The 15,970-nt window shown below is 39.6% G+C and overlaps 1 protein-coding gene across 2 annotated transcripts in view; it reads right to left on the bottom strand.

The window, feature by feature from the left end:
* Positions 1–15,970, bottom strand: part of trpc5a (transient receptor potential cation channel, subfamily C, member 5a) — a 102,085-nt gene that overhangs the window by 26,543 nt on the left and 59,572 nt on the right. For both annotated transcript variants that reach the window (XM_085350622.1, XM_085350623.1), the window contains exons 10-12: positions 12,407–12,546; positions 6,939–7,139; positions 980–1,101 (exon numbers count right to left, since the gene is read on the bottom strand). In XM_085350622.1, the coding sequence (XP_085206748.1) occupies positions 980–1,101; positions 6,939–7,139; positions 12,407–12,546 (463 nt within the window). The remainder of the gene's footprint in view (positions 1–979; positions 1,102–6,938; positions 7,140–12,406; positions 12,547–15,970) is intronic.

Raw genomic sequence — 15,970 nt, 5'->3', positions numbered from 1 at the left:
TAAAGGTTTGTTTACAGAAAAATGACTAAAGAAATATCATTTATATTCAACTTAACACAGACAGGCAGGGCAATGGGTTTGTTTCTTTGCTTTAATTAAAAAAAAGGAAAAGTAAACCGGGTCTAGAAATGTACGACCATCGATGGAATTACAGAACGCTACAAAATACAGTAAGTACTTATGTTTTAATCTAAATTTCAAATAAGTTTCATTTTATTTATAAAACAATGCATTTGTTTTCAATTCTGACAGAGAAAATATCAGCTGGAATCAGATTTTTAACTCCCCGGGGTCAATCACATGACCGATTTAAGACGACACAGCAAGAAGATGCAGCGACCCATTTCAACTTGGGTCGACAGTGCGGACTTCAAACTATATACCAGTTTAGGCCTGTGGTGTACTTTGTTGTTTGCAAAACTTGTGTATAATTTTTTAAAAACCATTTCTATTTGCATTTCAAGTTATGAAGATGATTTGTTAAACATGTTTGTAGTTTTTACAGTAAAAAAATAACTTTTTCTACTCAGATTTTATGTTTGTTGTATATCAAAGGGTTAAAACACTGGAAACTGGTCTTAAAAATCCCATACTGGTCAGACTCTAGGAAATACCATCAGCTTTCTGACATGCCATGTTCACCATCTTAGTTTGCAGTGCTAGCATACTAACATTTGATTTAATTAGCATTAAAGACAATTACCAAATGACAATAGATCACCAAATTTAATTCAGAACATCAAACTTTAAATTCCTGGTATTGTTAGCATGACTAAAACAATAAAATGTGACAAGAAAATTATGGAAAGGCGGGAAAATTTAAAGCGCACTTAAAAGGAAAAAACAAAAAACAAAACAGTTTTGCAAAACCAAAAACCAGTATTTATACCAAACTGGTGCAGTTTCAACCCTTTTTCACTTCCTAACAGACTCTACACGTACTCAAGTACATGCAGATATAGTTGGAAATGGTACTCACGTTGAGAAGGCGTTGTTCTGCCTCTCACAGCGGATGCCCTTGCAGTTGTTGGGTTCCTCTGATGCCTTTGTTTCATAGTAGAAATACAGCTGGTTCAAACCATTAGCAAATGCTAACAGGACCTACACATAATGAAAAACACAAGACAAAACACATCAGCGCTGCACTTAAACACCTGATCTAACACATACTCTTAGCAACCACGACACTCCACCCAATGATTTTGCGCCGTCACCTCGAGACTCCACACATTAACCACCAACATATAATGAAATATAATACTGATTTCTCAATATCTGAAAGAAAAAACCCTCAATACTTTTTCATTTTGAAGTGAAGCTCTGCAAATATAACATTTCACTTTTATTACAGGGATTGACCTTTAGTGCCTCCAGGCCATTTTAAAACGCAGCTTTCATCTCAAACAGGAGAGAGCTAACATGAGTAGTGTTACATAAAGCTGCTACTGTGTGAACATGAAGTATTACGGCGTAGGTGCCCAGGGGTTGCTGGGATTGGTTTTAAGACTGTCAGGAGCAAAGCAATTCACACGTGGATTGTGTTGTACGTTAGGAGTTCCTTTGGGGAGGAATTAATGAGTTTCAGATGTAATGAAATGGGCTTGTAATGTCCTTCTACCGCCAATCAAGGATGCAGCATGCTGAGAAATTTGCTTGCTTTCATCATCATCAAAGATGCAGACAGTACTGGATAAAATGGAAACTTCAAAGCTGCTTAACAAGAAACAAAAGAGGGGTGGCCTGAATTCAATTCCTACTGACAACCCGATTGTTGGATGTCTTCCTATCGTTGGGAACGTGTAATAGGCTTGACAATGTTCAAGGTAAATCTGGATGTTTAGCACATGTAAAAAGCAAGTAAGACATCATACTGCCTGTGTAGAAAGCCGGATTGACTGAAATGTTGCATGTCTGTTTCATCAGATGTGTGTGTGTCTGTGTAGACACAGAACCACTTAAACATTCAGACCACACACGCGAGTATCATATTTATATCACGGGAGAGGGGGGAGCAATACAAGCACCACACCAAGGTTATTTCCCTCCACCTGAGACTGAAGAGTATTGATCTTGGCAGGAAGCTACAGTACAGGGAGTGCAGAATTATTAGGCAAATGAGTATTTTGTCCACATCATCCTCTTCATGCATGTTGTCTTACTCCAAGCTGTATAGGCTCGAAAGCCTACTACCAATTAAGCATATTAGGTGATGTGCATCGCTGTAATCAGAAGGGGTGTGGTCTAATGACATCAACACCCTATATCAGGTGTGCATATTTATTAGGCAACGTCCTTTCCTTTGGCAAAATGGGTCAAAAGAAGGACTTGACGGGCTCAGAAAAGTCAAAAATAGTGAGATATCTTGCAGAGGGATGCAGCAGTCTCAAAATTGCAAAGCTTCTGAAGCGTGATCATCGAACAATCAAGCGTTTCATTCAAAATAGTCAACAGGGTCGCAAGAAGCGTGTGGAAAAACCAAGGCGCAAAATAACTGCCCATGAACTGAGAAAAGTCAAGCGTGCATTTGCCAAGATGCCACTTGCCACCAGTTTGGCCATATTTCAGAGCTGCAACATCACTGGAGTGCCCAAAAGCACAAGGTGTGCAATACTCAGAGACATGGCCAAGGTAAGAAAGGCTGAAAGACGACCACCACTGAACAAGACACACAAGCTGAAACGTCAAGACTGGGCCAAGAAATATCTCAAGACTGGTTTTTCTAAGATTTTATGGACTGATGAAATGAAAGTGAGTCTTGATGGGCCAGATGGATGGGCCCGTGGCTGGATTGGTAAAGGGCAGAGAGCTCCAGTCCGACTCAGACGGCAGCAAGGTGGAGGTGGAGTACTGGTTTGGGCTGGTATCATCAAAGATGAGCTTGTGGGGCCTTTTCGGGTTGAGGATGGAGTCAAGCTCAACTCCCAGTCCTACTGCCAGTTTCTGGAAGACACCTTCTTCAAGCAGTGGTACAGGAAGAAGTCTGCATCCTTCAAGAAAACATGATTTTCATGCAGGACAATGCTCCATCACACGCGTCCAAGTACTCCACAGCGTGGCTGGCAAGAAAGGGTATAAAAGAAGAAAAACTAATGACATGGCCACCTTGTTCACCTGATCTGAACCCCATTGAGAACCTGTGGTCCATCATCAAATGTGAGATTTACAAGGAGGGGAAACAGTACACCTCTCTGAACAGTGTCTGGGAGGCTGTGGTTGCTGCTGCACGCAATGTTGATGGTGAACAGATCAAAACACTGACAGAATCCATGGATGGCAGGCTTTTGAGTGTCCTTGCAAAGAAAGGTGGCTATATTGGTCGCTGATTTGTTTTTGTTTTGTTTTTGAATGTCAGAAATGTATATTTGTGAATGTGGAGATGTTATATTGGTTTCACTGGTAAAAATAAATAATTGAAATGGGTATATATTTGTTTTTTGTTAAGTTGCCTAATAATTATGCACAGTAATAGTCACCTGCACACACAGATATCCCCCTAAAATAGCTAAAACTAAAAACAAACTAAAAACTACTTCCAAAAACATTCAGCTTTGATATTAATGGGTTTTTTTGGGTTCATTGAGAACATGGTTGTTGTTCAATAATAAAATTATTCCTCAAAAATACAACTTGCCTAATAATTCTGCACTCCCTGTAGTGAGGTCAGCAACACATAGTGATGTGGTGGTGCAGAGACTGTTCTGCTAATCAAGCTAACCGTGCCATAAAAGAAAAAGAAATTAAATCTGCCTTCGAGAGAAGAAGGCTGAAGGGTTCAAAATTCACTGATGAATTCAAAGAGCCTGGTTCAAGAATTTTCAGCTACCTGCTAGCTGCAGCTTTGTCCTTACTTCTACTCTGCATGGTAGTAAGGGTGGGAAGGTGTGCTGTAGAACTGACAGATGGGTTCAAGGTGGGGGTAAGATTATATCAGACATCAACTCTGAGCCATTCTTGTTTGCAGTGGTGATGGAGAGGCTGACAGATGATGTCGGAAAAGAGATTCTGTGGACTCTGGTTTTTACACACAACACTCTGATCTGTAGTGAAAGTAGGGAGCAGATGGAAAAGTGGCTGGAGAGGTGGAGGTATGTGTTGGAGACACGAGGAATGAAAGGCAGTAAGCAAGACAGAAATCATGTGTGTGAATTAGAAGAAAACAGATGGAAAAGTTGACGTGTAGAGTGAGTGAAGGTAGAGGAGATTAAATACCACTCAAAGCAGCAGCCTTTTAGATAAAATTGAAGTGAATGCTAATGTGGGTTCTTAACTTCAAAATGAACTCACTAATACAATTAGAATTCAAAAGACAAAGGCTGAGCATCCATCTATACATATTCTGTTTATGCAGTTCAGGGTAACTGGGGGACTGGAGCCCATCTCAGAGGTCAGGACGGGCTCCATCCTGCACAGAATGGTGGGCGATCGTGGCTCAAAGAGTTGGCAGTTTGACCTTCTTTCCTCCTTTATGTTGACTTACTTCTGATTGGCTGCCACTCATAAACCGAACATTTGAACAGAAGGTAGGTGGGGCTACTATGCTCATAGTCAGGGATGTGGGCCTGAGGGTGCATATTAGGGAGATCACCTTTCAATACATAACATTTACAGCAGCCTGAATCCTGACCTTTGGCTTACAAAGACTTTTGAATGCATTTAATATGAGCATCCACCACTCAAACAGTGCATGTAATAGAAACTCAGTACTGTTGCTGCTGCAGTAACTTTAATATTCAATATTTTTTCCTTCATTGTGTGGAGCTGGAAAAGAGAACATGATGTGTCCTTGTAGCAGGGAGTGTCCTGCTACAGAGTGAGTCAGATGTTTTCTAAGTGAACATAATTACATTATTCTCCTCTAGAAAATAGAAAAAAATATTATATTGCTATGAATTATATAAGCTGCAACCAGTACTAAAATATAAGATGATTAAGTGATGGTACAGTTTATTAGATCACTGGCTCTCTCAGTCTGCATGTCACACTGTCCTTGGAAAAGATGCTCGAGCCCATGGTACTTGGAATGTATCAGCATGCAAATGTATGACATAAATAAAATGCTGTTTTGTTGTACTATAGGTTTCTGAGTGCTCACTAGAATCAACACTTCACTGCTCTCTGGTCAAGGCCCTGCTTATTTAAAATGATAAAAACCCCAAGCTTGAGCCTTCTTTTCTTAGCAGACACACACCAAACTTGTCATGTATTGCTAAGATCTTAGCAAAGGCTGTGGATAAGGAGCTTATAGCGGTTTTAGATAAAAACTGTATTCTTGATAAATGTAAATCTGACTTTCGCAGCGCTCATTCTTCTGAAACAGCTCTTTATACAGTGTCCATGCACAGTGATGCAGGAGGATGTTCTGTTTTGCTGATGTTGGACTTTACCTCTGCTTTTGATACTGTTGGACATCACATCTTGTACAATAGGGTAACAATAATAGGGTAATAAATCACTGTGTGGGTGCATCAGGATCTGTGTTGAAGTGGTTTGCATCATAGCTGCCTGAACAACGCTTTTCTGTGGCAGTTTCTCATACAGATCCTTGTTTTCTTCTCTTAGCGACAGTGTGCCACAAGCTTCTGTTTTTTAGCCCTTATTGTTTGTATTACACCTGCTCCCTCTTCAGCACATTTTGAGCATCTTTAAATGCATTTGTTACCGCTGCTATGCAGATGACATTCAGTTATGTATCTTTTTTACGCCTCAAGATGTCTCTAAGCTGTAGATCCTGAATAGGATCTATTAAAAGTTAGGTGGCTGACAACTATCTCCAACATAATGAAGGAAAAACTTATTTCTTTGTGTGTCCCTGATGTATTTGTGATTAAGATAAGCTCTTGGACCCCTTGTGACAATTGCTAAATCCTCAATGGGGATCCATGGTTCAACTTTATACTTGTTTTTAACACTTAAGTGTCACATTGTGTTCCATTTGTGTGGAGATTATTATAAATGCATTTATAATTGGTGTACTGTAATTCAATGTCTGCTTGTCTAAGCAAAAACTAGTTGAAATCTCTGCAGGTTGACGTTGACCTTTCACCTCTATATGCCCCAAATAGGTCCCTGAGGTCATGTGATCAGGGCCTCGTAGGAGTACATCATTTGAGGCTAAAAACTAAAGGAGAGAGCTTTTCTAAAAGTGGCCCCCAGACTGCGAAACTCTCCACCTCTGAGCTTGACATCTCTGGATTCAGATCAATTAAAAAAATGAAGACCCCCCCCCCCCATTTAAATTTGCATTTAATTAAGGTTTTTTTTAATGCATAACAAAAGTAATTTTGCATAAATGTGCTACAGAGGACAGTTATTATTGTCAGGTTTATATTGTTCATTGTCATTTATGCTTAGAAGTATATAATCATTTGTAGATTGAAAGAATGTCTCATCCTAGGAGGTCTGTAACAACTCTGTGTAGCATGAATAGGGGGGTGCGTTCACTCCTCTACAGAGTGTTCTAGCATAGATCACACACCTCTTGGGATCATGAGCAAGGTTTTATCTTTTCTTGCTGATATATGGTAAAGCAAACACATCTATATCTGTTTTAGTATAAGTGCCTTTTGTTTAGATGAACTGCTGGACTTCCAGACCAGCAGGTTTAGGGAAGTCGTTTATAGGGTCACATTCTGACCCCCCCCCCCCCCACACACACACACACACAACGCACATGCAAGGTACTCTTTGTGTGTATGTAGACGTCATATGTTAATAAACCTATTTATATTCATGCAACCTCAATAACAGAGCAGTGTTATGGGGGAGCGGACGAGAGCGACTGGGGTCAGGCGAAGGAACGGCGCTTGTCCAGTTCCCTCCTGTGCACGAGAAACATGAAGAACTTTGCCTACTCGTGTCTTGCTCTTGCTGTGTAGTAGACCTGTCTTGAACGTTCCAGTGAATAGGTTTAAGCTACAAACCCATCAATTATGTCTTACCAGACAGTAAATGAAGAGAAATTTGAGGATGTCCAGAAGCATCCTTCCTAAGGAGATCTGCAGTGGCCCGAGGTGGGAGTTGGCGGTGAAGAGGGAGATGAGTCTGAGAGAGCTGAAGATGTTGGCAATGGCAAACAGAGCCTCGGCTATCAGCGTCGGGTGCCACATCTCCCACTCCTCCCTAGGCCGAGAGGAGTTATACTGAAAGAATAAAAGATAGGAAGGCGAGTGAGGCAGGAGGTGAGAGGAACAGCAGAGGAAAAGATTAATAATATATATATATATATAAATAAAACATTTTTTCCATAGTAGCTGGAAGAACATTAGATGGGAACAATGATGTAAGTTTTTTCTATCCATCATAGAGGGTTTAACCTCACTGAGCTGAATGCTTAAGAGGCTTTTCATTTGCCTCTACCCCACATCTCAACTAAGTTTTATCTAAAATGACTTTGTACTTTTGTGTGTGTGTGTCTAATCTCACAAACATCACAGAAAATGTACCTCCGCCTCCACTCTCCTTTTGGCAGAGGAATAAGACCTTTAATGGTGTCCAGTCTCTGTGCTATATTATGCTAAATATCTCCAGACTGAGTCAACCTTGTGTAAAATTGTTATTATTATTATTTTTTCTGCAAAACTGGAGCACAAACGCAGGACAGAAGAGGCAGGTAAACTGAACAAAAGACAAATGATTTTCTAGTTTGCAAAGATCCAGTAAAACAAAGTTCATCTTTTAAAGTGAGAAATTAAAAAGAGTAAAAACAACACAAGGAAGACGCAGGACTTTTTATACACACGGTGACCTAATAGGAAACTTTTCACAACTTCCAGGGAAGCAACTGAAGCGACAACCAATGACAGCACAGGATACCATCGATTGGCATAAGATGTGGTCGTAAGTAGCCTACATTACATGGTTGCCTAGGCAACCAGAGCCTGTAATGTCTGCAAGCCTGACCTGCAGTCAGCTTCAAAGCGATGCTCGACAAGCAGATCACTGCCAGCGTGGACGCAGATTAAAAAACATCAGGAGGGTGATCATGAAGCACAAAGCCTTCAGTGTTTCCCCACACACACACCTGACATGATTTTCTTGTTTAATCTACCAATAAAACATTCACATTCACAGCTGCTTCACTAGTGGAAAATCCACTTGCTCTTATTTTGAAAGTTAATTTGCTGCTAACTATTTATCGCTTTATATTCCTGTGATTTTTATTTTTTATTTTTGGGAGCTGATGATTGTTTTTGGCTGTGAGAATATTTTATGTTTAATTTTTGTTTGTTGTTTATATGGTGAATGGAGTTTTCAGCTTTTAAAAAAAATATTACTCATTTCCAGTTGGTCCTGTATATATTTAATCCTTTGGATTTAGAAATGTAAAAACCGTGATTATTTTCTAACATTTCTTTTTCTACCCTTGTCAGTCAAGTCTGAGCTTTATTTGTATGTGCCACTGTATATGTTCAGTTATTGTTCGTTTTAGCTACTGGGGATGAACAGTAATTGTATGTCATTCTATCGTGTCACACTTCCTGTTTTATTTGGGTAACAGGTGTATTCCCTTGTTCCATTTCCTGTGTTATCCTAGATTTTTGGACTAATCAGCATTAAACACTCATGTTAAGTTTGATGCCGGCCTTCTGTGGTTTACATCTATGTCCACAAAAAACTGCTCACACATCCGACACACGACTCAGGTGCTCAGGTGCTGTCGTTGATATCCTTCAGCCTCTTCCTGAAAGAATAAATGTTGGGACTGTTGTGGACTACGATCCTTTTTCTTTGGCTCTAACAAGTCTAACTAAAGCTGGACGAGAGGTCAGTGTCCTGTGATGCGGTGCTCTTCGATATTATTCAGCTGTCTCTCCAGTGAGCTTCACGTTCAGTCATTTCATACCCCAACTCCACTTTCTCACTAAGGCTGCACATCGGAAGAGTTGCTAACCTCACTGGTGTATTGCTTTGTACACTTTGTATACAAAGTCATTCTATCTGGGTTTAATGAAGAACACTTTTTATAAGGTTCTACCAAGTAAAATATATTTGCATCTCCACTTCACTTGCAGTGGTCTCTCTTCCACAGCATGTCTTTTGTCCCCACTGGTCGCGGCAGATGGTTGCCCCTCCTTGAAACTGGTTCTGCTGGAGGGAGTTTTTCCCTTCCCACTGTTACTAAGTGCTTGCTCAGGGGGTCGACTATTGATTGTTGGTGTTTTCTCAGTATTGTTGTAGGGTCCTTACCTTATAATATAAAGTGCCTTGAAGTGGCTGTTGTTGTGATTTGGCACTATATAAATAAAACTGTATTGAATTGAATCTCCTCACTCTTATTTTGAAATGTCAGTCACTGCCAACCAGCTAGCCTGCAGCTTCTCCCTGTCTCATGTTTCTCTACTGGTGGTTTGCTGGCCTGGGTTGATGATGTGCTGGTTCCAGTGATTTGCTGCACTTTGGGCTTCAATTTCATGGTCTTGCCAAGTCCTCCAAAGCAGAACAAGGAGTGCAGTTGCTAACCACTCTTCAAGAAGCTGGAATTGGAGAGACTCACAGGACAGGCCTCCACTGTCTATTTGTTACAAAGCGGACTTGCTGTATTTACAGAGGGGCACCTTTTCATGACGAAGTTGTTATCGATTTCTTCAGATTTTAGGTGCAACTCCTTTCACAAGAACACACTACTGCCACAAACAGAATCCAAATTTCTGATAAACACCCCGTCTTTCAGAAGACAGTCCCATGAATCATTTTGTGAAGACCACACGCATGTTATACAGACAAAACAGACTAGAGTGACTCTGATATCACACAGCAGTGCAGGTATCCAAAATGTAGGAGCATTCCTTGAAAGATAAACACGCTTTAATCCCCAGGAGCTCCCTCAAGCTCTCAGCTGAGCCTTTAAATCTCAACACAGTTCACAGTCGAGGTCCTGTGTTTCTCTTTTTGCTGTTCCTAAGTCCACATTTTCCTCTGCCCCCAGCTTTCCGCTCAATCCTTCTTCGTGCCACGTGCTTGCACATCTTCCCCGTCTCCTGCCATTTCTCTTCTACTTTCACTGTTAATCCCTCTCTATCCTAAGCTCTCTCTTCAAGCCTTTATTCCCTAAAACCGTGATAAATAACCATTCATTACCCTCTTTCTCCCCCACTCCTCCATTCTCTGTTAGTGTTACCGTTTCTTGCTTCACTCATTTCTGTGACTGCTTCCATCCCATTTGCACAAACCTTCTGCACATCTCTCCCTCTCTCCCGGTTGTCTCATGCTTGGCTTCCACCTCATTATAAATTCAGCCATTAGAGTTCCACAGGACTTGTGTCTCGTTAACTCTGCCTCGATTAGCATTCACCGTCCTCTCAAACACACACACACACGTACATGAAAAACACGGGCCAACCAGAAACAGAAGCATGCACACAGTTGCACTCTCATTAATTTATGGACTCTCTTACACCATCTCTCAGATGTGCTTGCTCTGTGTGTCTGTGCATCTGTGTGTGTGTGTGTGTGTGTGTGTGTGTGTGTGTGTGTGTGTGTGTGTGTGTGTGTGTGTGTGTGTGTGTGTGTGTCAAATCTTGTGACTCAGGAGGATTTTAAATGTTGATGAATATTTAAAGGAAAAATGAAAAAAAAAAAAAGACAGAAAACTAAAATATAATGTGCCTGCAGCTGCCTCTCCCTTTGTGTGGGCATTCATTGTGTATGACCGTGTGGATGTTTATTCTTGCATGAATGCAAGGTTACATGCAGATGCAATGTGCACAACTGTATGTGCGTGTGTGTGTGTGTGTGTGTGTGTGTGTGTGTGTGTGTGTGTGTGTGTGTGTAGGACCTGTGTAGGAGGGCCACCCGCCGCCATCAGTGACTCACAGCTGCTGCAGATGGCCCAGCCGTCTGGCGTGTGTGTGTGTGTGTGTGTGATTACATTATTTGCTCTTAATAAAAGATAAATTGTATATGCATGCAGAGTGCGCAGCTAAACAAGGTATCATTAAAGCTAAAAGCTGAGCTGTGAAAGAAAATCACTGAGGCCATTAAAGTGAAACTGTGAAATATGTAATATGTGCGACCCTCGAAGATGAACAGCGACAAAGGCAGGCTCGTGTTTTTAGGTCAAAGGAGTTGCACTTCACAAAGGGCGTGGTTCAAATTCTTTTTATGGTGACGAATAAAAGGAAAAAAAAAAACAGTGGCTGGCTGGATGCTACGTTTTGTCTCAATTTGACATCCGTGTCTATATATTGGTTTTACTGTATATACATCCATATCTATCTAAATCTCATGTGCTCTCAGCAGTAAAATCGAAACATTTTTAAACAGCAGTTTTGCCAATACATTTTTCCAGAGAAGTTTTTTATTTTCATTTTTATATTTTATTATTTTCTCATGACACATTTGCACAGCCGATTTGTCTTTTAAATGCCTCTGTTGGCACATTCATGCTTTTCCTTGATAAGTTGCCTCAGCCAGCCGTTGGTGGAATCATCAGCAGGACCCATGTACATGTTCACGAGGTGCAAACATGTAACCCACTCTTGAAATCGCTCCCCTATGGTGCCCCATATATGTGTCGGGCTGTGCTCTCGGCATGGTCTCTCTTATGGTCAGTTAATGTTAACATGTCCTATTGTGCATCTGCAAACTGTCATTTCTACTATTTGAGTGAATGTATGGGACACTGCAGCGGGAAATGGTTATTGCATGACCAAAGCCATAAAAAAGAAATGCTTTTATGCAAAGGGGTTTTAATAGAATAAATCTTATCCGTTTCTTTGTCTCCAAATTCTTCCTACAACATCAAGAGTTGAGCAACCAAGCTTTACAAACAGGTAGATTTTAAGCTCCTGAAACTTCTTTCCATTATCAGACCTACACCGTTATATAAAAGCATTATAGGCATAACATAACCGCAACTTCTACATTTTATCCACAATACTTAAATTATGAATGATATACACCATCTAGCTGTCACCTAGCTAAAAAGGACCTTTTTCTTTACGCACTGTGGACTGTGGGGAGTTAGGAGGTTACGTTAAAGCCTTGGCGTCTTTTCTGCTGGTGGAGATCATGGCTAGCATTTCAATGCAAGGATTTCCCATCACCACATTACTTACTCTCGCCTTCTATGAGTGTATTTAATGCTATGTCTGAGCACTGTAGTGCTGCGACACTGCTAGCAGTAAAATCTCCACATTCGGATTGTTTAACAGTCATCTTTCTTCTTCCACACAATGCAAACAAAAGCGTTTAACAGACATTTGAGCTTTGCCTGTTTCCTGCTGTTCCATGAATGCATCATTACACAATCAGCATGTTACTCAGTATCATTTTAGTTTCATCTCCCAGCAAGAACATTAAGCACTGATTACCTCATAAACTGACTGACGCTTTATATCTTTCACTGTGCCCATCATCCTCCTTCCTCTCATCCTCCTCTCTTTCTAATACACACATTCAACTTTACCTTCACATAGGCCACTATCTTCAGAGATATGGTGGCCAGATAGAGGGAGTTCATGGCGAAGTCCATCAGATTCCACCAGTCATGGATGTACTCTGTGAATCCCCCGTCCCACATCTCCTTAATCTCTGCCCAGATGAAGCCTAAAACACACATGCACAGTGTACACAGAGCTGGTTATTTACATGCACACACACAGTTGTGTCTATATGATCATTTAATGTCATCCATCAGCGGTTTTTGTTTGCCTCATTTCTGCAGTATGACAAAAGTTCTGCTGAATATTCCCCTTTGTCAGCGGCCTTGGAGCAGTAAGCAGAGAGCCATCATATTTGTTCTGTATGACTGGCTTTAGATAAAGTAAATAATGCACAAGTCATTTTCTATTTAATACTCTCTCCCTGGAATATCTGGCTCTTGGTTAACCTGGATCCCAAGTTTTCACGTATCAGTTTGCCTCTGCGGCACGGTGGGTCAGTGGTTTGGTGTGTTCCAGGAAATGTGACGCCAGAGGAGCTTCCAGTTGGTTCTTCCCAATTAGTTCCGAATTAGACTAGCCGTTACTACCGCCTAGTAATGTTTAAAAGACAGAGCTGGTGTGTGGTTCATTATCACTGCGGCCATTTAGAGAGATGCTGCAGAACTGCAAATGGAGAATGAAAACTAAGCAACGGTTATTTCCTCAGTCAATCTTCTGGGAGTTTTAGGGGTTTTTACAACATCTACGACTCTCTGTGCTCATTGCTCACTGTGTTCTTCTTATCTGTGAACACAAACTCTGTCCTAGCAACAAATCCAAACATAGTTATTATTCTCAGAAACAACAAACAATATTTCCAGAGTGGTCATAGTCATTTAGTGGTGTGAAACAGATCCAACACAATGGATTCTTGGCTCTTGGTTTTGTCGTAAAGCAAAGTGAGGATGATGTTCAAGTATTATGTTATATGTCAAGTGTAGTGTAGAATGACCACAGATCCCATGATAAGATTTACATTTACTGGAGCAGAGCGAGTATCCTGATTACCAATATTGTGTTGCTATGAACTGCAATCAGGGTTTGTGAGTATTCTGTAAAATAAACAAATAAAACAAGCTGACTTTACAGTATTGTTGTATCTTAATTATCATTTAGTCACATCTGGACACTCCAAATGTCATTACTATACAAAATAAAGTAATGAGCATAAAAAGCAGAAGGGTTATATTTTTATGCGATTCAAATACAAGATGTTTACATTATTTTACATTTACATTATAAACAGGAAACATCTACAAAATTACTCTATTAAGCCCCAAATTAAGAACTGACATTCAATTCGTTTTTTAATCATTTCTAATGGAAGAAGTTTAATTATTCTGAAGGTAATAAAAAATGTTTTAAATAACCTCATAAATGCAGCCCTGTAACATATTTGGGGACAGGAGACAGAATCATTTAATCCCCCCCGCCAATTTTGCTGTACACGTACAATGACAATAAAGGGCTACTCTCTTCTATTCTATTCTGTTCTGTTCTTACAGCATTACATAGGTGAAATAAGTTAGAGCAAAATGAACAAATGGACCTGCTGTGAATACTGACAGCTGATCAGTCATATTTTGGAGACTTTTCAAGCGTTCCCTCTTAAAAGTAAAATTTAAATATAAATCAACTCCAACACATTTTAATTTCTGAAATACTTCTACAGATTTTTGCAATTCCATGCAAACAGTTTTAAACGAATGCAGTGATCGATTCAGAGATATCCAATAACACAAGAACTGTTATATAAATGTATACAGTCCACCTTTAATATAGCTTTTGTCTCTCCCATAAATAACATTCTGGTAGAGCGTACCTTACCATACTTTGGTTTTTGACAGCAAGAAAATGTTATTGCTGCTTATATTTCATTTAATCTAAAGTTTATTCCAGACGAAGGAGTTTTTGAAAATAATTTTTGAGCTACCTGTTGCTCATCTTTCAGTCCCAAGTCTTCCAAATCTTGTTATTTAATTTTACTTTAAAAATTATGTTACTTTAGCTTTATTTGTTTTTTAATTTAAAAATTAACATTTTAATGGAGTCATAATGTTCCAGAAAAACAAATATATTAGAAATCACCTAAAATAATGAAAATTAAAAACCACTGTGCTACAGAAAAACATGGAAGTAGTATTGTGTTGTACCTAATCTGAACTTAAATAAATGCATGCACATGTTTTTTAACATTAGACAGATACATAGACGAGTATTGCCACAGACTGCAAGAATGACAGACATGCTGAACTTTATTTTGAATTCTGGGGAGAAAACATTTAACCCTTTAAGACCTACCATAGAACCAAGTCCGCCAGAGCTTATATTATATTTTTACATGCTGTGGAGCCATTTTTGGGAGCATTTCAAGTTGCTATACATCAATACAACTGTTATAGCCCAAATTTTAATAATATGTCTGCATTAAGTGCATAGTAATTACATAAATTGCAAGAAAGTGCAATAAACTACAAAAAAATTTAAAATCTTTTTTTTTAACATATATTTGTAGTTAGAGAAATTTAAGAGGCTTATCCCTCAAAACTGTAAATACAAAAAAGTTGCACAAAATAGTTTCCCACCACAGGAAATTTAATTTGAGTGTCTTCATAGTTTTATTTTTTAAATACACCAATTTTTATACACTGCAGGAAAAACGAAAATAAATATTATAATGCAAATTTGCAAAAAAGCAGCATATGCATCAAAATAAACTATTTCCAGCAGTGCAATATGAGTCCTAAGCATCCCAGAAACGACACAGAAAGTCATAAAGTCAAACATAACTTTTAAAAACAACAGTATAGGCTCAAAAAACTACATTTCCGCAAAAATGACGTCACTTCCGGTTTCAGACAGGTAATGGCAGACGTGCGATAGTTCGCGCTGACGTTGGAAGTGTTATGAACAGCTGATCGGATCGGCAAAGCTGTTTCTGGAATATTATGTTTTTGTTGCTGCAAGTGCTTTTTATGCAGGTTTTGCAAAGCTATATGTGGAAGGGAACTGTGACCGAGGACAAGCTGATGGCATAAGATGTAAGTACAACTCCTCTGATTTCATATGCAAAAAAAATTATTGCGCTAGCTTACATGGTTGCAGTTCTACAAGGATTTAAAAGTAGTTGCGCAAAACGGAGCGTGCCCGCTCTGACCGGTTTTGAAGGGTTAAGCTCTTTTGCAACTATGCCACAGTGATTCTTTGGTATTTAGTGCAGCTCTCATCTGAAATAACTACAAAAGGAAGCAACAGAAGGAAATGTTCCAGTTTTTACCATCAACATGACAACCAGTTAATGGTAAATCATGTTTCTTTTTGTCAAACATGTTTTGTAGCCGAGACTTTAAAAATGAGAAGAAAACAAGCGGAAGAGACGATGGAAGAGAGCAGATGGTTTTGTATTTTTCCAAGTGATTATGGACTGCATTTGGAAATGATTGGTGTCAGCTCTGAGAGAGAAGATGGAGATGTAATCACTCATTTCACACCCACCCACCTACCCACTCTCTCTCTCTCTCTCTCTCACACACACACACACACACACA

Source organism: Diplotaxodon limnothrissa, linkage group LG3 (assembly GCF_057381915.1).
Source record: "Diplotaxodon limnothrissa isolate DT_005_m linkage group LG3, D_limnothrissa_male_GT1.1, whole genome shotgun sequence".
NCBI lineage: Eukaryota > Metazoa > Chordata > Actinopteri > Cichliformes > Cichlidae > Diplotaxodon > Diplotaxodon limnothrissa.
Note: the sequence above shows the minus strand (reverse complement) of the source record. Positions and strands in the feature narration are given on the sequence as shown.